At 44.4% G+C, this 25,349-nt stretch overlaps 1 protein-coding gene across 3 annotated transcripts in view; it reads left to right on the top strand.

The window, feature by feature from the left end:
• The window catches only part of LOC134356359 (granule associated Rac and RHOG effector protein 1-like), a 249,049-nt gene that overhangs the window by 151,085 nt on the left and 72,615 nt on the right, over positions 1-25,349 (top strand). For all 3 annotated transcript variants that reach the window (XM_063067262.1, XM_063067259.1, XM_063067260.1), the window contains one exon: positions 16,213-16,419. In XM_063067262.1, the coding sequence (XP_062923332.1) occupies positions 16,213-16,419 (207 nt within the window). The remainder of the gene's footprint in view (positions 1-16,212; positions 16,420-25,349) is intronic.

Below are 25,349 nucleotides of genomic sequence, written 5' to 3'. Positions count from 1 at the left end.
GAGTTGGATTGCATTTGTCTGTGGTTGCACTGGCACGTGATGAGGATGAGGATCATTGCACCATCAATCTACAGACCATGACACTCAGAGACTTGGGCTATAAAAATATATAATTTTTAAAATAGTTTTTGTGACTGTTTCTGCTATCATAATTATATGTGCTGTATGTAAGTGTATGTAACCGTGTTTTGCACCTCAGCCCTGGAGGAATACTGTGTTGTTTGGCTATATTCAAAGTAAGGTTGAATGACATTGAACTTGAACTTACCTCATATTTTCTTCCTGATGGTGTGCACACCCCAATTTCTCCTCCGGTTTGCAGGAACAGTTTCAAGGGAATCCTCAAGTTACATTCTTTCTTGCTCTGGAGTATGGAGCTACCTTCCCTTGACAGAAGTATGGCTGGAGGTTGGCAAATTGGCCTGTCTTGAAACTTCGACACTTTTCAGACATGGCATTTATTAAGAATTACAATATTTAAAAAGGCAAGTGGATAGTATATGGATATGAAGAGTTTGAAGTGGTGTTCCCATTTTGGGGACCTTAAGACATAGGAGCAGAATTAGGCCATTCAGCCCCTTGAGTGTGCTCCATCACTGATCCTGGATTTCACTCAACCCCATACACCTTCCTTTTCGTCATATCTTTTGATGCCCTGACCAATTAGGAAACTATCAGCTGCTTTAAATATACTCAAGGACTTGGCCTCCCCCCACAGTGTGTGGCAGAGCATTAACCAGTTAACCCTATTCCATGGACCCCTTGTTTAATAGTGTTGGTCCATGGCATAAAAAAGGTTAGGAACCCCTGGTTTAGAGGGATATGGGCCTAATACAGGCAAATGGGATTATCATAGAGTAGATGGTCAACTTGGTTGGCATGGATGAGTTGGGCTGAAAGGTTTGTTTCCGTTCTGACTAATTCACTGAATCTATATGGCAAGCTGTGTGTATGTTCACACTCATTCTGTCTTTACTCATTCCTGAAATGTTAACTTGTCATTCTGCTTAGCACTCTGGTCTTCATCAGTCTGGGCACTGAGTATGGGAGTTGGGACGTTATGTTGCAGTTGTACAAGTTGTTGGTGAGGCGGTACAATTTTGCTCACCCCGTCATAGGAAAGGCGTTGTAAAATGAAAAGAGTGCACAAAAGATTAATGAGGATGTTGCCAGGACTAGAGGGCCTGAGCTACTGTATAAGGAGAGGTTGGCCAGGCTTTATTCCTTGGAACAGAGGAGATTGAGGGGTGAACTTGCAGAAGTGAGGCAGAGTTGAGGTGGATGTTTCCAGTCTTTTCCCAGGGTAGGGGAGTCCAAAATTAGGGGCTTGTGTTTGGAGTAAGAGAGGAAAGTTTGAAAAGGGACCTGAGAAGCAATTTTTTTTCATGCAGTGGATGATAAGTAGATGGAACAAACTGTCAACAGAAATGTGTGAGGCAGGTACAATAGTATCATGTAAGAAGCAATTGGAGGGACAGGGTGTAGAGGGAAATTGAGACTAGTTGGATGGGCATTGTGGCTGGCATGCCCTTGATGGGCTGAAGGTCCTGTTTGTCTTATTGCTGTATAACTCTAAGCCTGTCCTTCCCCTTGAGTTTAACTTAATCAAATATATGACCCTTGACTTCTTGTTTGTTGAGTCCTGTGGGGTACTTTTCATGTTTAACTACATTGTGTAAAGTCTTGAGCGACTTTGGCTCATATTCACACAGGCACTCCTGTAGACTGATGCAAATTCTTGGGTGAGTTAAGAATGGCCTCTTCCTGTAATAGAGGCAGCTCGACAATTAGCAGTGTGCTGTGATGTGAATCATATAGCGTGGCATCAGGATTCAGAGTTCAGTTCCAGCACCATCTGTAAGAGGTTTATATGTCCTCCCCGTGGAGTGTGTCGGTTTCCTCCAGATGCACCGGTTCCTTCCTGCAGTCCAAAGATGTACTGGTTAGTGGGTTAATTTGTTGTAGTAAATTGTCCCGTGTTAGGCTAAGGGTTAAATTGGTGGGTTGCTGCCTGTGCGGCTCAAAGGGCCAGAGGGACCTATTCCATGCTGTATCTCAAAATAAAAAAATACGTAAAATAAAAAAAAATGTGGTCTACTGCAGTTACTGTGTGGCTAGAGGAATTGTGCGAGCAGGTTTTAGTCAGGGCTGCTGCTGACGTTTACTGATTTTCCATTTTCCTTTTACGGTGGCAAAGCACTGCAAGCAGTTCCTTCCTTTGAAGAAAAGGTATTTTCTTTGCCACTTAGCTAGTGGATGTCTTAGGTACAATAACATTAACTTCCCTCTAGCAACACACAAAGGAGCTGGAGGAACTTGGCGGTTAGGCAGCATCTGTGGCGGGAAATGGACAGTTAACATTTCCGGTGGAGACCCTTCATCAGGAATAGGTAGAGAGGGGAGATGGCCAGTCTGAAAAATGGCAAGGAGAAGGGGTGAAGCAAGAGCCAGCAGTTGAAGGGTGGATTCAGGTGAGGAAGGGTAATGGGCAAACTGAGGATGGGAGAGTGGGAATAGTGACAGAGGGTGGAAGGTGATAGGTGGATCCAAGTGAGAGCAGGTGGTAGTTTACAGAGCAGTTACAGAGTTTTGAGTCCTGGCAGCTAAAGACTTAGTTGGCAATAGTCAAGTGGTTGGATTCCAACTGTGGAACCTCAGATATCTTCCGGGTTGCAGGAATGAAGGAGATTAGTACAAAAGGGACGAGATGGTGGAAAGATCTGAAGACACACACAAGAATGGAGGGAAATGTCGTATGTCACAGAGGTAGAGGCATCTTCAAGATGTTTAGATAGGCACATGAATGTGAAGCAAGTAGATGGATATGGGTATTGAGTAGAAGGAAGAGATTAGTTAGTCATTTGGTTTGGGAGGGTTTAAACTAATTTGCGAGGGGGATGGGACCAGAGCGATAGAGCAGTGAAAGAAGTGCATGGAGTAAAGCCAGATCTAACATACAGAGAGGCTTTGAGGAAAGAGAAGCAGAATAAACGGTGTAAAGACAGTAAGGTAGAAGGGCTGAAATGTGTGTACCTCAATGCAAGAAGCATCAGGAACAAAGGTGATGAACTGAGAGCTTGGATACATAACATGGAATTATGATGTAGTGGCCATTACAGAGACTTGGCTGGCACCAGGGCAGGAATGGATTCTCAATATTCCTGGATTTCAGTGCTTTAAAAGAGATAGAGAGGGTGGAAAAAGGGGAGGAGGGGTGGCATTTCTGGGCAGGGATACTATTACAGCTACAGAAAGGGTGGGTAATGTAGCAGGACCCTCTTTTGAGTCAATATGGGTGGAAGTCAGGAACAGGAAGGGAGCAGTTACCCTATTGGGGGTATTCTATAGGCCCCCTGGTAGCAGCAGAGATACAGAGGAGCAGATTGGGAGGCAGATTTCGGAAAGGTGCAAAAATAACAGGGTTGTTATCATGGGTGACTTTAACTTCCCTAATATTGATTGGCACCTGATTAGTTCCAAGGGTTCAGATGGGGCAGAGTTTGTTAGGTGTGTCCAGGACGGATTCCTGTCACAGTATGTGGACAGGCCGACCAGGGGGAATGCCATATTAGATCTAGTACTAGGTAATGAACCGGGTCAGGTCACAGATCTCTCAGTGGGTGAGCATCTGGGGGACAGTGACCACTGCTCCCTGGCCTTTAGCATTATCATGGAAAAGGATAGAATCAGAGAGGACAGGAACATTTTTAATTGGGGAAAGGCAGATTATGAGGCTATAAGGCTAGAACTTGCGGGTGTGAATTGGGATGATCTTTTTGCAGGGAAATGTACTATGGACATGTGGTCGATGTTTAGAGATCTCTTACGGAATGTTAGGGATAAATTTGTCCCGGTGAGGAAGATAAAGAATGGTAGGGTGAAGGAACCATGGGTGATAAGTGAGGTGGAAAATCTAGTCAGGTGGAAGAAGGCAGCATACATGAGGTTTAGGAAGCAAGGATCAGATGGGTCTATTGAGGAATATAGGGAAGCAAGAAAGGAGCTTAAGAAGGGGCTGAGAAGAGCAAGAAGGGGTCATGAGAAGGCCTTGGCGAGTAGGGTAAAGGAAAACCCCAAGGCAAATTCTTCAATTATGTGAAGAAAAAAAGGATGACAGGAGTGAAGGTAGGACGGATTAGAGATAAAGGTGGGAAGATGTGCCTGGAGGCTGTGGAAGTGAGTGAGGTCCTCAATGAATACTTCTCTTCGGTATTCACCAATGAGAGGGAACTTGATGATGGTGAGGACAATATGAGTGAGGTTGATGTTCTGGAGCATGTTGCTATTAAGGGAGAGGAGGTGTTGGAGTTGTTAAAATACATTAGGACGGATAAGTCCCCGGGGTCTGACAGAATATTCCCCAGGCTGCTCCAGGAGGCAAGAGAAGAGATTGCTGAGCCTCTGGCTAGGATCTTTACGTCCTCGTTGTCCATGGGAATGGTACCGGAGGATTGGAGGGAGGCGAATGTTGTCCCCTTGTTCAAAGAAGGTAGTAGGGATAGTCCGGGTAATTGTAGACCAGTGAGCCTTACGTCTGTGGTGGGAAAGCTGTTGGAAAAGATTCTTAGAGATAGGATCTCTGGGCATTTGGAGAATCATGGTCTGATCAGGGACAGTCAGCATGGCTTTGTGAAGGGCAGATCGTGTCTAATAAGCCTGATAGAGTTCTTTGAGGAGATGACGGTAGTGCAGTGGATGTGATCTATATGGATTTTAGTAAGGCATTCGACAAGGTTCCACATGGTAGGCTTATTCAGAAAGTTAGAAGGCATGGGATCCAGGGAAGTTTGGCCAGGTGGATTCAGAATTGGCTTGCCTGCAGAAGGCAGAGGGTGGTGGTGGAGGGAGTACATTCAGATTGGAGGACTGTGCCTAGTGGTGTCCCACAAGGATCTGTTCTGGGACCTCTACTTTTCGTGATTTTTATTAACGACCTGAATGTGGGGGTAGAACGGTGGGTTGGCAAGTTTGCAGACGACTCAAAGGTTGGTGGTGTTGTAGATAATGTAGAAGATTGTCAAAGATTGCAGAGAGACATTGATAGGATACAGAAGTGGGCTGAGAAGTGGCAGATGGAGTTCAACCCGGAGAAGTGTGAGGTGGTACTCTTTGGAAGGACAAACTCCAAGGCAAAGTACAAAGTAAATGGCAGGATACTTGGTAGTGTGGAGGAGCAGAAGGATCTTGGGGTACATGTCCACAGATCCCTGAAAGTTGCCTCACAGGTGGATAGGGTAGTTAAGAAAGCTTATGGGGTGTTAGCTTTCATAAGTCGAGGGATAGAGTTTAAGAGTCACGATGTTATGATGCAGCTCTATAAAACTCTGGTTAGGCCACACGGAGTACTGTGTCCAGTTCTGGTCACCTCACTATAGGAAGGATGTGGAAGCATTGGAAAGGGTACAGAGGAAATTTACCAGGATGCTGCCTGGTTTAGAAAGTATGCACTATGATCAGAGATTAAGGGAGCTAGGGCTCTACTCTTTGGAGAGAAGGAGGATGAGAGGAGACATGATAAAGGTATACAAGATATTAAGAGGAATAGATAGAGTGGATAGCCAGCGCCTCTTCCCCAGGGCACCACAGCTCAATACAAGAGGACATGGCTTTAAGGTAAGGGGTGGGAGGTTCAAGGGATATATTAGAGGAAGGTTTTTTACTCAGAGAGTGATTGGTGTGTGGAATGCACTGCCTGAGTCAGTGGTGGAGGCAGATACACTAGTGAAGTTTAAGAGACTACTAGACAGGTATATGGAGGAATTTAAGGTGGGGGCTTATATGGGAGGCAAGGTTCGAGGGTTGGCACAACATTGTGGGCCGAAGGGCCAGTACTGTGCTGTACTATTCTATGTTGGTTAATAATTTAATTGGTTTGGCTCGACAGTGTGGACCGAAGGGCCTGTTCCTATGCTCTCCTGTGTTCTAAAATTAGCTCTCAAGTTAACAATTTGTATTTTGAATGTAGATGAAAAAGCAGATAACTAACAAGCAAATTAACTCCCGTCCTCCTTCCCTCCATGGCTCACTGTAGCAGGACAGTTTCACGAGTTGAAACTTAATTTTGAAGTGCCGTAGATCTACAGAGCACAAATACTATTCCTGCATGTATGTACTGAAATCCTAGCTCAAGTGCTTCTAAATTGAGTCAATCTGTGTAAGCCAGCTGCTGGCAAAACCAGTGCCTGAGAATTGCTGATCTGATTTACTGACCGGATATGCTAAATGCAAAATCAAGTAGCTTACTGTCTGGTTCAGAGCTCCTGTGTTCTGTCTCTGAACTAGGGTTGGGTTTGTTACCACTGTCCTGTATCACATGAAGTTAGTTGTTTTGCTGTAGCACTACAGTGCAGACATAAAATTACTACAAATTACAAAATAATGAGTTAAAAAAGGGAATATTGAGGTAGTGTTCACGGACTGTTCGGAATCTTGTGACAGAGCTGGTAGTTGTGTTGGTGGTGGGAGAGAGAAACTGTTTCTGAATCACTGTGTGTGGGTCCTTGGTGGTAGTGGGACCAAGAAGAGGGCATGTCCTGGGTGGTGAGGGTTTTCTTAAAGGTGAGTGCAAACTTTTTGAGGTACTGCATAGTGGGGAGTACTGTAGCCATGATGAGCTGGCTGAGTTTCCAACCATCTTGGATCCTGTGCATTGGAGCCTCCATACCAGGCAAACGTTGACTGGCCACTTCCCCCCCCCCCCCCAATAGATCTTGCCTGATTTGCTGAGTTCCGCTGGCAATTTGTGTATGGATGTTACTGTGAAGTATTTTATGTTGCACGCATTCACTCTCCCAATGATCCCCTCACCCCCAAATGGCTCCCTTAACCACCAGACTGCATTAATTGTCTCCTCACAGAGAGGAGCACAAGAGAAAGAAAAGCTTGATAGTTCAGGTTAATTTATTTATCACAGTTACATTGAAACATACAGTGAAATGTGTCATTTGCATTCACAAGGTCACCATTGAAGTGTAGCAGTTAGTGCGATGCTACTGCAGCTTTGGGCATTCCATAATTGAGAGTCCAATTCCGGCACTGTCTGTAAGTTGTTTGTACATTCACCCTGTGAGTGCATGGGTTTCCTCCCACAGTCCAAAGACATACTGGTTAGTAGGTTAACTGGTCATTGTAACTTGTCCTGCGATTAGACTGGTGTTAAATAGGTGGGTTGCAGGGCAGTGCAGCTCATTGCACTGGAAAGGCATGCTCCACACTGTATCTCTAATTCAATAAATAACCAGCTTGACCTTAGGCTGTGCTGAGGGTAGCCCGCAAGTGTTGTCACACATTCCGATGCCAACGTAACACGCCTAGAATGCTCGACATCAACAACACAACAAAATAGAATGCAACAAGCAACAAAATGATAACAGCAAAACAAACCCCTTTGCTCTCTCCCACCCACACACGCACACAGAGAGTCCTCCAACTCCAGGACAGGCCTTTAGGTCTGCAGTGCTCTCGCGGATAATTGGCGCCCGCCTTCCCAGGTGAATTTCACGCTCTTGTACCCAAGGCTTCCGTCATTGGGCTTTGATTTCCAGACTTCAGATCAAACTTCAAGCTTCAGTCTTCGGTATCAACCCCAGGACTGGCCGATGATGATAAATTAGAACTCTGGATGTGGGCCCTGAATTCCTGTCCAAACTCTGGACTAACCGAAGACGGGACCCTGAGCTCCAGTCCTTAAACGCTGGACTTGCTGAATATGGAACCCTGAACTCCAGGCCTCGAATGCAGGACCCTGAACTCCAGTTGTAATTTTCTATGCTTTAATACTATGGAAAATAACAGCAAGGGGCCACTTGGTAAAAAACCAGCAGCTTAAATCAAATTCCAAGACGTACTGTAGCAATGCATTTAAATGGTTGAGGAGTGGAGAGAGAGTGGAAATAGTCATAGTCATAGTCATACTTTATTGATCCTGGGGGAAATTGGTTTTCGTTACAATTGCACCATAAATAATAAATAGTAATAGAACCATAAATAGTTAAATAGTTAAATAGTAATATGTAAATTATGCCAGTAAATTATGAAATAAGTCCAGGACCAGCCTATCAGCTCAGGGTGTCTGACCCTCCAAGGGAGGAGTTGTAAAGTTTGATGGTCACAGGCAGGAATGACTTCCTATAACGCTTAGTGCTGCATCTCGGTGGAATGAGTCTCTGGTTGAATGTGCCCACCCAGTACATTATGTAGCGGATGGGAGACATTGACCAAGATGGCATGCAACTTAGACAGCATCCTCTTTTCAGACACCACTGTGAGAGAGTCCAGTTCCATCCCCACAACATCACTGGCCTTACGAATGAGTTTGTTGATTCTGTTGGTGTCTGCTATCCTCAGCCTGCTGCCCCAGTACACAACAGCAAACATGGTAACACTGGCCACCACAGACTTGTAGAACATCCTCAGCATCGTCCAGCAGATGTTAAAGGACCTCAGTCTCCTCAGGAAATAGAGACGGCTCTAACCATTCTTGTAGACAGCCTCAGTGTTCTTTGACCAGTCCAGTTTATTCTCAATTCAAATCCCCAGGTATTTGTAATCCTCCACCATGTCCACACTGACCCCCTGGATGGAAACAGGGGTCACCGGTACCTTAGCTCTCCTCAGGTCTACCACCAGCTCCTTAGTCTTTTTCACATTAAGCTGCAGATAATTCTGCTCACACCATGTGACAAAATACTTCTTAGCTCACCACCCCAACTAGGGCAATGGCTGCCAGCAGCAGTTCATGATAATCCTCTATCTTGGGCCAGTCTTTCAAGTGTAGTGCATCTTTCAAGGTCCTTCCTCTCCCAGGAATGAGGTTTTTGGAGCTTCTGTTAGCGTTTCTGTAGCTCTGGGTTTTTACAGGATGGAGTTGCGAGCCCCATGCCCATCCCTCCTCCTTTCACAGCCAGACTTGGGACCGTCCATGGCAGAGTTCTTTTTATATTTAAGTCTGGAGTTGGTAACCCTGGGTGGTCACCACTGTGGAGGGTAAAATGCAGTAATAGTTACGTGTGCCTCTTGTACTTGTGAGCTAATTCACATTTCCCCTGCCTATGTGTTCTCCCCCTGCCCGTCATACACCTCTTTTCCCCGCCACTCCCCCCCCCACCGTAAAGCCCATGTATGTGTTTCCTGGCAGCTGATCACAGTAACCTTGGCGAGACTGTCTTTGTGCTTCAAGGCTGTCTGATGCGAGAAGTACAAGGCCTCGATACAATTAGCATTCTTTGTGGAATATTAATGCTTTCTCATTGTATGTGAGCAGGAGTAGCTAATTTCCCCCCCACACAGCCCCGCCCCACAAACTGAAAAACAGGAGTATTGTCTTTGATTTATAATGATTGACAGGTCCTGTACATTAAAGGAGAGAGGAAGAGGAGAAACAATGGTGGGAGAGAGTGTGCTTCAGGATCTGTCTGTCACCAGTCCTTTTGTTTTGATCAGAAGGTAGTTCACAGGGTTACAGTCTCAGTCTTCAGGTGTTTTATATTGACTCTGCCATTGTTAATGAGTATGCAGCATTCTTATCAAAAAAATGCAAACCCTTCGAGGTAATTAAAATATGATGGTTTTGAGAGGAATGGGCAGAGTTCTTGACTGAAGAGCAAAAGGGTTGCTACCGTAGCATTGCGGGTTCGCACGGCCTTATTACAGCTAAGGACACTGGAGTTTGGAGTTCAATTCTGATGCTGTCTGTAAGTGCGTGAGCTCGTGGGTTTCCTCCAGGGGCTCTGGTTTCCTCCCACAGTCCAAAAACTTACTGGTTAATAGATTAATTGGTCATTGTAAACTGTCCTGTGATTATGCCAGGGTTGCTGGGTGGTTGGGCCGGAAGGTTAATAGATTAATTGGTCATTGTAAACTGTCCTGTGATTATGCCAGGGTTGCTGGGTGGTTGGGCCGGAAGGTTAATAGATTAATTGGTCATTGTAAACTGTCCTGTGATTCGGCCAGGGTTGCTGGGTGGTTGGGTCGGAAGGACCTGTTCGTGCCGTGTCTCTAAATAAAGAAAGAACAGCAGATGCTGGAACCACAATCGTTGACCTGAATCAATAACTCTGTTTCTCTCTCCACGTATCCTGCCAGTCCTGCTGGGTGCTTCCAGTGCTTTTTGTTTATGTTTGAGTTCTTTCCTATCAGTCTTGTACCAAACCAGATGAGTAAGAAAAGTCTTTGCACTGATAGCACATGGGCCGATGTAATAAAGGACCCCACCCGCCCTGGCTATTCTCTCTTCTCCTCTCTCCCATCAGGTAGAAGACTCAAATGCTTAGAATGGTAGAGAACTACAGCACAGAAACAGGCCCTTTGGCACATCTAGTGATTGTCTGATCATCTCCTTAGTTCCATCTCCCTGCACCTGGACCTTAGCCCTGTATACCCCTCTCATCCATGTACTTATCCAAGCATCTCTTGAATGTTGAAATCAAACCTGCATCCAGCACTCCCACTGGCAGCTTGTTCCGGACTTGCACCACCCTCTGAGTGAAGAAGTTCCTCCTCTGGTTACCCTTAATTATTTAATTTTTTACCCTTAACACATTCCCTCTAATTCTAGTCTCATTTTGAAAAAAGCCTGCTTGCATTTACCCTACCTATACCCCTTATTTGTATTTGTATGCCACTATCAAATCTCTGCTCAATCTTCTACACTCCAGGGAATAAAGTCCTGACTTGTTCAACTTTTCCCTCTCAGAACCTCAAGTCCTGGCAGCATCCTTGTAAATTTTCTCTGCACTCTTTCAAGCTTATTGATACCTTTCCTGTAGTTAGGTGGTCAGAACTGCACACAATACTCCAAATTTGGCCTCACCACTTCAACATGAGTCTTTTAAAGGTCTGTCATGTATCAGCCTCTATCTGACTGTGTGATCCAGGAGCTCACCACTCTCTATGTAAAAGAAAAAAAAACACTGACTTCTCCCTACTTAGTTCCCTAAATGATGAGAGTTTGAAATATTTCACCATTCCACTGAGAAGGTTGGTAAGGCAATGTCATTGTGCTGCCCTATTCTGATGTGTCTAGCCACGTCATTTCCACTTGCGCCAAAGGGCTTGTTTCTGTGATGTATTACTTTTTGACACTAGATCTCCAAACAGGTGCTCGCTATACTGTACTCCATCATGGGAAGAGATCATGAGGTGAATAGAGGAAGAATTGTACTCAAAGACTTTGAATGCAATGTCATCGATTAGTAGGACACAGAAACAGGCCCAGCTGGTCAATGCCCACCAAGTTTCTCTTGTTTGCCTGCATTTCCATATCCAAATGTCTGCTTTAAAGAAAAGACTTTATTCTGAAGATGGTGCTTTACTTGTCACATGTATAAAAGGCATCCGCTAGTCTTGCGAGACCATGGATCTGCACCTGGAAGGTCTTCACTCTCGAGGGCGCAGGCCTGGGCAAGGTTGTATGGAGGACCGGCAGTTGCCCAGGCTGCAAATCTCCTCTCTCCTTGACACCAATGTTGTCCAAGGGAAGGGCATTAGGACCCATACAGCTTGGCACCAGTGTCGTCGCAGAGCAATGTGTAATTAAGTGCCTTGCTCAAGGACACAACACGTTCCCTCGCTGAGGCTTGAACTCACGACCTTCAGGTAGCTAGTCCAATGCCTTAACCACTTGCCCACGTGCCCACACTTTGTCACATGTACAGTTCATTAAAACATACAGTGAAATATGTTTTTTTTTGCACTAAATCATTTAAGGATTGTGCAAGCTTCCGGTGAAGCATAGCATGCCCACAACTTACTAACTCTAATCTTAACAACAGGTCTTTGGAATATGGGAGGAAACTGGAGCTTTTGAAAATCCATGCAGTCACATGGAAAATGTACAAACTCCTTACAGACAGTAGTGGGAATTGAACCCCAATTGGTGATTACTGTCCCTGTAAAGTGATTACCCTAACCGCTACACTACCGTGTTGCCTCTGTAATTGTTGAGCAACACACACAAAGTGCTGAATGGATCCTGCAGGTCAAGCATCGTCTATGGAGTGGAATAAACAGTTAACATTTCAAACTGAGACCCTTCAACAGGAACAGAAAGGAAGGGGCAGATCCTTTCCAGTTGTGATGAAAGGTCTCACACCAAAATGTCAACCGTTCATTCCACTCCATGGATGCTGCATGATTTGCAGAGTTCCTCAAGCATCTTGTGTGCTTTGCTGAAGATTTCCGGCACCAGCAGAATCTCATTTGTTTAGAGAAGAAACAAATCTGTCTAAGGAGAAAAGATATAATTGCAGCAGGATATTTTAACTCCTACGCAAATCTCTGCAGTAAAAGCCAACACACTATTTGTCCTTCCTTCTTCCTATAGATAATGCCTGGCCTGCTGCGTTCCACCAGCATTTTGTGTGTGTTACACTATTTGTCTTCCTAATTGCTTACTCCATCTGCATGTTGACATCCAGGCCCTACTGATCTCAAAGGCTTTCAATCTCTTATCGTTTATATAAATACTGACTTTTCCCACACTATGTTCTATCAGCCAGTTAACCTCTCTTCATCCCCCATGAAGCCTGCCTTCATTTTTATCAGATAGCCACTGGAGATTTTTATCAGGAGCACTACATACGTTGGGCCCTCAGCATTGTCAGTGATCCCTCCCATCTGTCCAACAATCTCCTTGACCCCCTACCATCAGACAGCAGGTACTGGAACATTTGAATAAGGACTGCTAGGATGGGAAACAGCTTCTTACCATAGGCGGTGAGACTACTGAACTCCCTGCCACCACTCAGGCCTCATCACGTATGAAGCACCAGTAGTGTTACACTGTTTTACTTTTAAACTTGTGTCATAAGTGCACTTTATTAATTATTTTTGATAATATTACTTTATGTATTGTGTATTGGTTATCTATACCAGCGGTCCCCAACCACCAGGCCGCGGACCGGTACCGGGCTGTGAGGAAACAATATGATTTGGCGATAGGAGTCAGCTGCACCTTTCCTCATTCCCTGTCACGCCACTGTTGAGCTTGAACGCACGCGAGGTCATTACCCGCGCGTCATCCATGTCAGCGCGGGAAGGAGATCAACTCCTGAAGCTTACAAATGACGGCGGGCTGAAAAGTATGTTTGACATAACATCTCTGCCGCATTCTGGATCAAAGTCAAGGCTAAATATCCTGAGATAGTCAGGAAAGCACTGAAAACATTGCTTCTATTTCCAACATATCTCTGCAATGAATGCAACGAAAACTAAGTTGCGGAATAGACTGGACATAAGGAAGCCCCTTCGAGTATCGCTGTCTCCCATCACCCCTCAATAGGACCGTCTTGTTGCCGGGAAACAAGCCCAGGGTTCTCACTGATTCAGCGATATTGGTGCGTTGCAATGATTTTATATGTTCATACGAGGAAAATATGCGCTGTGTGTTTAATATCCAAATGTTACTTAAAATGTTATGATGCTATTATAAGTGGCTTATATAACCATATAACAATTACGGCATGGAAACAGGCCATCTCTACCCTTCAGTCTGTGCCGAACGCTACTCTCACCTCGTCCCACCGACCTGCACTCAGCCCATAACCCTTCAATCCTTTCCTGTCCGTATACCCATCCACTTTAACTTTAAATGATAATGTCGAACCTGCCTCTACCACTTCTTCTGGAAGTTCGTTCAACACTTACTTCAAGCTCCCCTGTCCTCCCCTGATAATTGTCTTATCACTATATTCATGCAAGGAAAATATGCGCTGTGTGTTTAATATTAAATTCGTTAGATAAACCCTTTTAGAAACGAAATTGAGTGTATTAGCCACTTATCACCTATATTCCGGTCATGATTAACATCTTCCCCCCAACAGAATCGGCAAAAACGATTTTTTAAAAATCGGCATGTACACGCAGGCACAAGTTACGCATGCGCACCGGTGCCCGCGCAAGGCTTCATGGTCATTGTAGTCTTTCTCGGGGTAAACACAACGTAGTTGACTGCTACTCTCGTATGTTTGGCAACCCTAACCCCCACCCCCCCGGTCGGCCGGTCCCCAAGAATATTGTCAATATTAAACCGGTCCACAGTGCAAAACAGGTTGGGGACCCCTGATCTATTCTGTCTTTTGCACCTTGGTCTGGAGGAACATTGTTTCATTTAGCAGTATACACGTATACAGTTGAATGGCAATAGACTTGAACTTGATCTTCCTCACAGTCCACACTACCATCTGGCTTTGTATCATCAGCAAGTGTTTAATGTTAGCTTTGTTGCTAATTTCAATGCGAACGTCCTTGAAGTACCCATGCATTTTAATTTATACTCTGTTTTTATGTTTTCTGTGTCTGCTGTTAGGCCGGACATAAGTACTTGCTTAATTGACGCTATTTCCTTTCTCGCCCATGTAGCTTCTTGAGTCTCAGACCTTGAGGGAACCACATTAGCCTCTTCTGCTCCTTTCCTTCTACACATCTGTAGAAGTCTACTCACTCACTTGCTCTTGTATTGACTTTTCTCCTTTTCAATGCATTGGTGCTCTGATCATTGTGAAAGTTCCCAGTCCCTTTTCTATAATACAACATTTAACATGAATAACACGGTAGTGTAATGCTTTACAGCGCCAGCAATCACCGATTATTGTTCAATACCCACTGCTGGCTGAGGGTTTTGTACATACTCCCTGTGACCATGTGGGCTTCCTCCGGGTGCTCTGGTTTCCTCCCTCACTCCAAAGGCGTATAGGTTAGGGTTAGTGAGTGGTGGCATGTTAGGTTGGCACCAGAAGCATGGCCCCCAGCACAATCCTTGCTGATCTGACTTGATGCAAGTGGTAATCTTTATGTTTCAAAATAAATGTGACAAATCAAATTAATCAACTGTTTGATAGATACAGCTGCCCCATTTTTCAATTTGGCTTCTTTTGCATTTAGAGCAGGGGTTCCCAACCTTTCTTATGCCATGGACCAATGCCATTAAGCCAAGGGGTCCATGAACTCCAGGTTGGAAACCCCTGCTTTTGGGAATATGCTCTGTAACATCTATTCATTGCTTAAACGACGACTGTTAGTTGATTATGTGTACTGTTCCGAAAGCTTCAATTAGTTTGCAATTATCAATGACTTGACTCAGTAATTGCTGCTTCACAATTGTCTTGTGTAGTATTAAGTAACTTTGTGGTTTGCGCAACACTATTGAAGCTTGCGGTGTCAGAGTTCAGAGTTCAATTCTTGCGCTGTCTGTCAGGCGTTTTGTACATTCTGCCCATCACTGTGTGGATTTCTTCCAGGAGCTCTGGTTTCCTCCCATTCCAAAGATGTGCCAGTTACTAGGTTAATTGGTCTTTGTAAATTGTCCTGTGATTAGGCTAGGGTTAAATAGGTGGGTTGCTGGGCGGTGTGGCTCGTTGGGCTGAAAGGTCCTGTTCCACAGTGTATCTTCAAATAAATTGATAGCCATGGCGATGAGTTTAATGGTTTGAGCCATTTTTCTCTTTTTATCTGCCGACAGAGAAAATAATTAAAGTGGCCATGTGTGCTTGATGTAAACTTTGTCCATTGCAACAAAAATGATGCCAGCACTGTGATGATATTTGGGTCTCAGCCTAAATATCAACTTTAATCCCCTCCATAGGTGCTGCCTGACTTACTGAGTTCCTCCAGTATTTTGTGGGTGTTGTTCAAGGTGTTGGAGGGGAATGGCATTGATTCATTGAACGGGAGTCTGAAATTGTGGAACCTGATGAGAAAGGAAGATGAAGAGTAACTAAATAAGGGAGGTACAGTGGGCAGTTGGGAGCACGTAGGGAGGGTCAAGGGGACCCCGTGGGAGGAGAGTGTGTAGTAGGTGGGGGAGGGGAAGGGAGCTGGGTTCTTGGGGGGACAAGTAACAAACTGCAAATACAAGTAGAAAGAAAAAAAGTAATAATGATAATAAATAAGTAATAAATATCGAGAACATGAGAAAAAGAGCCCTTGAAAGTTATGGGAACAGTTGAGTGTTGTGGTGAGTGAAGTTATCCCCTCTGGTTCAAGAGCCTGATGGTTGAGGGGTAATCACTGTTCTTGAACCTGAGACTCTTGTACCTCTTGGGCATTGTGTTTCCATGCCAAGCCATGATGCAACCAGTCACACCACACGTCTATAGAAGTTTGTCAGAGTTTTAGATGACATGTGAAATGACTGGTCCAACAGGTTTGCTGTTGGTTGTGTTAACTCTCTGCTCTGACTGCTCTCCAGTGATGTGTCTGTGTCCTTTCCCTCAGGTGCTGGGCCGGTGCTTCCTGACCGTCTTGCAGGTCCACGTCCAGTTCCTAACCCAAGCGCTGCATCGAGTCCAGCCAGTCGCCCACTCGTGCCTGGCAGAGGCCCAGGCCCAGGAGAGGAAGAGTGCCGCAGGCGCTGAGGCAGTGAAGGTTGGCCGTGCAATGGAGCTGGATGAGGCTGTGAGGTCCTGGGGAGGAGCCTCTGAGGTAACTGTTCCCTCAAAATACAGCCTGAAATGCTCTCTGTATTCCAGAGGGCTGAGAAACAGAAAAGTTTAAAGAGTGCAGCCAGGAATGTGAGGGTTTGCAACTCAATAATGAGCATCTGACCAGCTAATGCTTTCGGTGTTAGAGCCTGCAGGTTTCTTTCTGTACTCTGGCAAATGGCGAAGGCAACATTCTGTTTCTTGCCCTCTTGAGTAAAGACATTCATAACTGTCTTCAAAGAAAACTCAAACACTTTTTAAAAATTCTGGCTTCTCTCTTTCTTTCTAATCCCGATGAAGGGCTTCAGTCCTTATCAATAAGATTCAGTATGATAAGAACTATTGTTCTGCTTAGTCCCATTGATCTGCATGTGGATCATAGCCCTACATTCACCAGCTATTTATGTACTTAAAAAAACCACTTAGATATTGAAATTAAACTTAAATCCACCATTTTCGCTGGCAGCTCGTTCCACCCTCTGAGTGAAGAAGTTCCCCCTCAAGTTCCCCGTAATTATTTAATCTTTTACTCTAAACCCATGACCTTTGGTTGTAGTCTTACCCAATCTCAGTGGAAAATACCTGCTTGCATTTACCCTATCTGTACCGTCCCAGCCTCTCCTTGTAACCAGTCCCTTCATTCCAGTCAACATCCTGGTGAATCTCCTCTGCACTCTCTCCATTGCTACCACAGCCTTTCTATAGTGTGATGACCAGAATTGTACACTATTTCCTTTTCTTTTAAATACCTATCTATCAAGGCAAGCAACTCACATTCTTCACTACCTGATCCACCGGCGTCATCACTTTCAGGGAGCTATGCATGCACTCCAAGGTCCCCTGTACGTTGGTAGGTCTCTGCTATTCACTGTCTGTGTGCAGCCAGGATTAGATAACCTGAATGCATTACCTCACACTTCTGACCGAGACTTGGTCACATTGTTGTGTTGTAACCGATCACCTGTCTGCTTTTATTTCTGTAGCTTTGCACGTCTGCCATACAGCATCTGGAAAACACTTTGGTGACTTTCTGCCACTGGGAATCTAAGATATTCATGGAATCTTGGATCACGGTTTCAGTTGTATTATTTTTGAAAGTAGAAAAGCAGCTGATTGTAACCAGGCCACAGTGCAGTGTTGTCTATCATGTTCTTGTGCTAACTAACTCATCCCTTGCTGCCAACCTTCCCTTCCCCTGCAGCACACCCTGTGAGCGCAGCAGTTAGCATAACACTTCACAGCACCGGTGAGCACCAGTCAAGGTTTAATTCATGCAGCTGTCTGTGAAGAGTTTCACTAATCTCTCCATGATTGCATGGGTTTCCTCCGGGTGCTCCAGTTTTCTCGTATCTTTCAAAGACATGCGCATTAGGATTAATGAGCTGTGGACATGCTGTGTTGATGCTGGAAGCACGGTGACACTTATGGGCTGCTCCCAGCACTTCCTCAGACTGTGCTGCTCATCGACATAAATGAAGCATTTCACTGTACACGTGACATATTAAGCTCATCTTTAATCTTTATCCCCAGGGAACTAGATGGAAACATTACTAGCCTGCCCAGTCACAGAGCTCTCTCCCACAAAGTTTCTGAATTTTTCTTTTGTCCATCTGGGAAAAGTCAGGTGCCATCGATGCAGGAGGAATAAATGCAGTTTTCCCAATACATTAACATTCTTTTGGTGAAAACAGATAATTTCCTGGGAGGGTAACAGCAACTCCTGCATTTTTCAGCATGCTCCTTCTTCCTTGCCGCTCCCTCAGAGTTGAGGCTTCCACTCTGGTTGTGTGAGCTCTGAGGGAGCCCAAGAGGCATGTGTGGGATCCGCACGGCTGGGACAGAAGCAGGTTGATCGGACCTGCCTGCGAGAGATGGTGCAGCTCTTGAACTCTTTACAGTGGACTTCAAATGATTAAGATTCAGACCACCAGCACTAAACTAGGAGAGGCGTGAAACCCAAGCCTGTGGAACTGAACACTTTCTCCCATTTTGCGACCTCATTTTCTTTTATAGGTGATACTGATGTTGGGGAAGGAGGGAGAGAGATGATAAAGGCTCTAGTAAATAGCAGTATTTCAGTGGAGTAAAGGAAATTGCAATGGTATGAGAGAGGAGTTGGCCAAAGTAAATTGGAAGGAGATGCTGGCAGGGATGACAGCAGAGCAGCAATGATGTGAGTTTCTGGGAAAAACGAGGTAAGTGCAGGATAGATATATTCCAAAAACAAAGAAATACTCAAGTGGCAAAATAGTACAACTATGGCTGGCATGGGAAGTCAAAGCTAATGTAAAAACAGAAGGAAGGGCATGTAACAAAGCAAAAATCAGCGGGAAGATAGAAGATTGGAAAGCTTTTAAAAACCTACAGAAAACAAGTATGTAAAAAATAGAAGTGACAAGAGTGCATGTAGGATTGCTAGAAAATGAGGCCAGAAAATAATAAAGGGGATAAGGAGATGGCAGATGAACTAAATGAGTATTTTGCATCAGTCTTCACTCTGGAAGACACTAGCAGTGTGCCAGATGTTAAAGTGTGTCAGGGAAGAGAAGTGGATACAGTTACAAGGGAGAAAGTACTCAAAAATCTGAAAGACCTAAGGGTACATAGATCACCTGGACCAGATGAACTGCACCCTAGGGTTCTGAAAGAGGTAGTGGTAGAGGTCATTGAGGCATGCGTAATGATCTTTCAAGAATCATTGGACTCCGGCATGGTTCTGGAGGACTAGAAATTTGCAAATGTCACTCCACTCTTTAAGAAAGGAGGAAGGCAGCAGAAAGGAAGTTATAGTCTGGTTACCCTGACCTCAGTGGTTGGGAAGATGTTAGAGTCAATTGTTAAGGATGAGTTTATGGAGGGCTTAGTGTCACAGGACAAGATAGGACAAAGTCAGCATGGTTTCCTTGAGGGAAAATCTTGTCTGATGAACCTGTTAGAATTCGTTGAGGTTATAAGTAGGGTGTAGTGAATGTTGTACATCTGGATTTTCAGAAGACCTTTGACAAGATGCCACACATGAGGCTGCTTATCAAGATAATAGCCCATGGTATTACAGAGAAGTTATTAGCATGGTTAGAGCATTGGCTGATTGGTAGGAGGCAGTGAGTAGGAATAAAAGGATCCTTTTCTGGTTGGCTGCCAGTGACTAGTGGTGTTCCACAGGGGTCGGTGTTGGGACCACTTCTTTTATGCTGTATATAAATGATTTAGATGATGGAATAGATGGCTTTGTTGCCAAGTTTACAGATGATATGAAGATTGGTGGAGGGGCAAGTAGTATTGAGGAAACAGGAAGGCTGCAGAAGGACCTAGACAGATTAGGAAAATGGGCAAGAAAGTGGCAATTGAAATACAATGTTGGAAAATGTATAGTATGCCTGGCCTGCTGAGTTCCTGAAGCACTTTGTGTGTGTTGCTGGCATTGGAGAGGGTTCAGAGGTTCACAAGGATAATTCCGGGAATGAAAGGTTTATCATATGAGGAACATTTGATAGCCCTGGGTCTGTACTCGCTGGAATTTTAAGGATGAGGGGGGATCTCATTGAAACCTCTCGGATGTTGAAAGGCCTAGGCAGAGTAAATGTAGAAAGGACGTTTTCCATGGTGGGGGAGTCTAGGACAAGAGGGTACAGCTTCAGGATAGAGGGAGTTCCATTTAAAACAGAGATGCGGAGTTATTTCTTTAGCCAAAGGGAGGTGAATTTGTGGAAGTTTGTTACCACAGGCAGCTGTGGAGGCCAGGTCATTGGGTGTATTTAAGGCAGAGATTGATAGGTACTTGATTGGCGGCAGCATCAAAGGTTACAGGGAGAAAGCCGGGGGGTGGGGCTGAGGAGGGGAGAGAAAGGATTAGCCATGATTGATGGTGGAGCAAACTCGATGGGCCTAATGGCCTAATTCTGCTCCTATGTCTTATGGTCTTATGGAACCATACAGTGAAATGTCTTGTTTCCATCAACGACCACTGTCTGAGGATGTCCCATGCACTGCCCACAAGTATCATATTGTTTCTGGCACCAGCATAGCATGCACACAACTTACTAACCCGTACGTCTTTGGAATATGGGAGGAAACCGGAACACCCAGAGGGAGTCCACATGGTCACAAGGAAAACATACAAACTCCTTATAGACTGATTACGAACCCATACCATTGTTATCTGAAACTTCTTTCTTCAGCTCCACCTTAATTCTGATGATTAAATTAAATTCATCAAGTTACTGACCATTCTGCTAAAAGAAGTAAGTGCTACTCAGCCAATCTATTCGTCTCATTACTCTATGCTCTGTGATTAGATCTCTGTTCAGCTCCCTATCCCACAGGAAACTTGTCTCGTTAATTATCCCTTGCAGCTCAACCTTCAGCATGGCAACATCCTGATCATTTCCTCGGCCCCTTCTCACGCCCTCCTGTAGTACAATCTCTCAAACTACTGCCTCAATGGTGTTTGATGCTGGTTTGAGTTTCTCTTGCATTCTCTCTCTCAGCCCATGTGTGTTGCCACCTGCCTTCTGAAGTCTATTGTCAAGCACCTAACTGCCTCTGTTCCCCTGTCTGCCTTAGAATCCCTCCACATCATGTATTACTTGCCATGTTTTTCATAACCAAATCTATCTGTGTTTCTGAGACAGTTCAGTGACACGTTGCCAGTCTCTGCAACATTATTCACGTCCACTGGCAGATCAGCAGGCCAGTGTCAAATGTCACAGCCAATGTTCCTCTAATTTGTAATGACTACTGTGCGTTAAAATTTTGTGCTGTACAATTTTTTGCCCAATAACAGCAGTATCTATGCACTGAATAATTTCTTCAATAAAAACAGTATAAATATGCCAATTCTAAATTGTGCAGACAAGTCATTGCAAACTCCATGTTGTCACACCATCTGCATCAGAAACTGGAAAAAGAAATATGATTGTGTATGATTGTGAAATGTATTCAACATGCCATTTGTGTGCAGCGTAAATTCCTTTGTGCACTAGTAGCAAAGGTTGTGTGCGTCACACACACTTTAGAGGGAACATTGGTCCAGCACAGCAACAGGCTGACTGAATGGACTGCCTGAGCTAGTCCTATTTGCCTGCATTTGGCCCAGATCCTTTCCTATCCATGTACCTGTTCAAGTATCTTTAAATGTAATTGCCCTGTTCCTGGCCACTGTTCAGCACTGTGACCTCAGCTATTGGCTTTGATGGATTGGCTACGTCAATCAAATGCCCCATGCAAGACTCCTGAAGCAGATGCCTTACTCCCAGCTCTATCATGATAAGGGAGAATTAGGCCGGCAGAGGAAATGATTCAAGTATGTTCTCAAAGCTCACTTGGAAGAAATGTAACATTCCAGTGGGCTGAGTGAATCCCTGGCCCATGACTGCTAGGTCAATCTTGGTCATTCACGATCGGACTGGGGATCTCAGAAGCCCCATCTTATCAAACTGTTGAGTGGATCTCCCTTATTTTTAATTCAGAAGGTGCAGGATAATACATCGCAAAGTATGTGCAACCATGACTAACAAAGGAAGTCAAAGCCAACATAAAAGCACAAGTAAACACAAAATAATCTGCAGATGCTGGGGTCAAAGTAACACTCACAACATGCTGGAGGAACTCAGCAGGTTGGGCAGCATCCATGGAAAAGATCGGTCGACGTTTCAGGCCGGAACCCTTCGTCAGGACTGTGACGAAGGGTTCCGGCCCGAATCGTCGACCGATCTTTTCCACGATGCTGCCGGACCTGCTGAGTTCCTCCAGCGTGTTGTGAGTGTTGATTAAAGCACAAGAGAGGGCATTTAATAGAGTAAAAATTAGTGGGAAGTTAGAGGATTGCTAAGCTTTTAAAAACCAGTAGAAGACAACTAAAAAAGTCATAAAGTAGGAAAAGATGGAATATGAAGATAAGTTAGCTGATAATAATAAAGAGGATATCAAAAGTTTATTCAGATAAAGTGTAAAAGAGAGGTGAGAGTAGATATTGGACCATTGGAAAAAGATGCTGGAGAGCTCGTAATGAGGGACAAGGAAATGGCAGAGGAACTGAATAAGTATTTTGCATTAGTCTTCATTGTGGAAGATATTGGCAGTCTGTCCAAAGTTTGAGTGTTTCATAGGCCACAAGTGAAAGCAGTTGCTGTTACTAGGGAGAAGGTGCTTGGAAAGCTGAAAGGACTGAAGGTAGATATGTCATCTGGACCAGATGGACTACACCCCAGGGTTCTGAAAGAGGTAGCTGAAGAGATTGTGGAGGTATTATTAATGATCTTTCAAGAATCAATAGATTCTGTCATGGTTCCAGAGGAATGGAAAATTGCAAATATCACTCCACTCTTCACGAAGGGAGGGAAGCTTAGTTAGTTTGACCTCAGTGGCTGGGAGGATGTTGGAGTCGATTGCCAAGGATGAGGTTTCGGGGTACTTGGAGGCACATGACAAAATAGGCCAAAGTCAGCATGTTTTCCGCAAAGGAAAATCTTGCCTGACAAATCTGTTGGAATTCTTTGAAGAAATAACAAGCAGGATAGGCAAAGGGAAAGTGGATGTTTTGTACTTGGATTTTCAGAAGGCCTTTACAAAATGAGCAAATGAGGCTGCTTAGCAAGATAAGAGCCCAAGGTATTACAGGAAAGATACTAGCATGGATAAAGCATTGGCCGATTGGCAAGAAGCAAAGCATAGGAATAAAGGGAGCCTTTTCTGGTTGGCTGCTGGTGACTAGTGGAGTTATACAGGGGTCAGTGTAGGGACCACTTCTTTTTACATTGTTTGCCAATGATTTGAATGATGGAATTGTTGGCTTTGTGACCAAGTTTGTGGATAATACCAAGATGGGTGGAGAAGCAGGTAGTGTTGAGGAAGCAGAGTGTCTGCATAAGGACTTAGACAGATTAGGAGAATAGGCAAAGAAGTGACAGATGGAATACAGTGTCAAGAAATGTTTGGTCATGTACTTTGGTAGAAGAAATAAAATTGTAGACTATTCTAAATGGAAAGAAAATTCAAAAATCTGAGGTGCAAAGGGACTTGGAATTCCTCGTGCACGATTCCCTAAAGGTCAACTTGCAGGTTGAATCTGTGGTGAGGAACGTGAATGCAATGTTAGCATTCATTTTGAGAGGACTAGAATATAAAAACAAGTATGTAATGCTGAAGCTTTATAAGGCACTGGCAAGGCCTCATTTGGAGTATTGTGAGCAGGTTTGGGCCCCTTATTTAAGAAAAGATATGCTGACATTGGAGAGGGAACAGAGGGAGTTCACAAGAATGATTCTGGGAATAAAAGGGTTATCATATGAGAAAGATTTAGTGGCTCTGGGCCTGTACTTGCTGAAATTTAGAAGAATGGGTGGGGGGGGGATTTCACTGAAAGCTATCGAATGTTAAAAGTTCTATGTAGAATAGATATGGAGAGGATGTTTCCTATAGTGGGGAAGTCTAGGACCGGAGGGCACAACCTCAGAATAGAGGGATGTTCATTTCCAATGGGGATGAGGAAAAATTTCTTTAGCCAGGGGGTGGTGAATCTGTGGAATTTGTTGCCACAGATGGCTGTGGAGGCCAGGTCATTGGGTGTATTTAAGGCAGGATATGAAGGGTTATGGGGAGAAGGCTGGAGAATAGGGTTGAACAAGAAATGGATCAACCATGATGAAATTGTGGAATGGACTCAACGGACCGAATGGCCGAATTCTGCTGCTATGTCATAGAGTCTTGTAGTCTATTCTAAAGATGAACTCATTCTCCCAAGCTACCTGGTCGAAGTGGAGTTTATTATCATCTATGCAAGTCCTGTATACACAGGTGCATTGCAAAACTTAACTGCAGCAGCATCTGAGGCACATCGCATCTATAAGTAGCATTCACAAGAAAAGCGTAAATTATACATAAATTTTACAAGAAAGAACAGTTAGTACAAAGAAAAACAAAGTCCATTTTCGTGTAAAGTGATCATAGAGTTGTTAAGCTGTATTGTTTTGGGTTCTGCCAGTTAGTTCAAGAACCAAATGGTTGAAGGGAAATAGCTGATCTTGAACCTGGTGGTGTGGGACTTCAAGCTTCTGTACCTCCTGCCCGATGGGAGCTGCGCATAGATGGAATGCCCTAGCTGGTGGGGCTTTGGTGATGGATGTTGTCTGTTTGAGGCAGTGGTTCCTTCAGGTACTACCGATGACCGATGGTGGGGAGGGATGTGGCCTGTGATGTGTTTGGCAGAGTCCACTACCCAGTGCAGCTTCTCCCCAGTCAGGTAGCATGCTGGATCTGTGTCACTGAAGCATGGTTTGTGTAAAGTGGTCATAGTGTTACCAAACTGTAGTGATTAGGGTTAAGCTGGTCAGTTCAAGTCCGAATGGTTGACGTACGTAGCTATTCCTGAACCAGATGGTATGGGACTTTCGTACTTCTACCCCGGTAGTAGCAGCAAGAAGATGGTTAGGATCTCCATCCTGCTGCTTGGCCAAGCTGCACAAGCTATTATATTGTTGGTGTCAAAGTTGCCAGATATCAGAATTTATTTTCTTATCTCTTTAATGCAAGCGTTTGGGCTTTCTTTGACTAACTCTTCCTGTTCACAATAACTAACTTTGATTTGTTTGACAAACTTAGTCTTTTTTCACAGAGAAGGCTATAAATACTTTAATATGATGTGTTATCAATGTTTTTAAATCTTGTAAAGATAATTCCAGAGAATTTTTCTGTGCTATTTTTAAACATAGAAACATAGAAAACCTACAGCACAATACAGGCCCTTCAGCCCACAATACTGTGCAGAACATGTACTTTAGAAATTACCTAGGGTTACCCATAACCCTCTATTTTTCTAAGCTCCATGTACGTATCCAGGTGCCTCTTAAAAGACCCTATTGTATCCGCCTTCACCACCGTCGCCAGCAGCCCATTCCACGCACTCACCATTCTCTGTGTGGAAAAAGAACTTAG

This window comes from Mobula hypostoma, chromosome 14, assembly GCF_963921235.1.
Source record: "Mobula hypostoma chromosome 14, sMobHyp1.1, whole genome shotgun sequence".
In the NCBI taxonomy this organism is placed as follows: domain Eukaryota; kingdom Metazoa; phylum Chordata; class Chondrichthyes; order Myliobatiformes; family Myliobatidae; genus Mobula; species Mobula hypostoma.
Note: the sequence above shows the minus strand (reverse complement) of the source record. Positions and strands in the feature narration are given on the sequence as shown.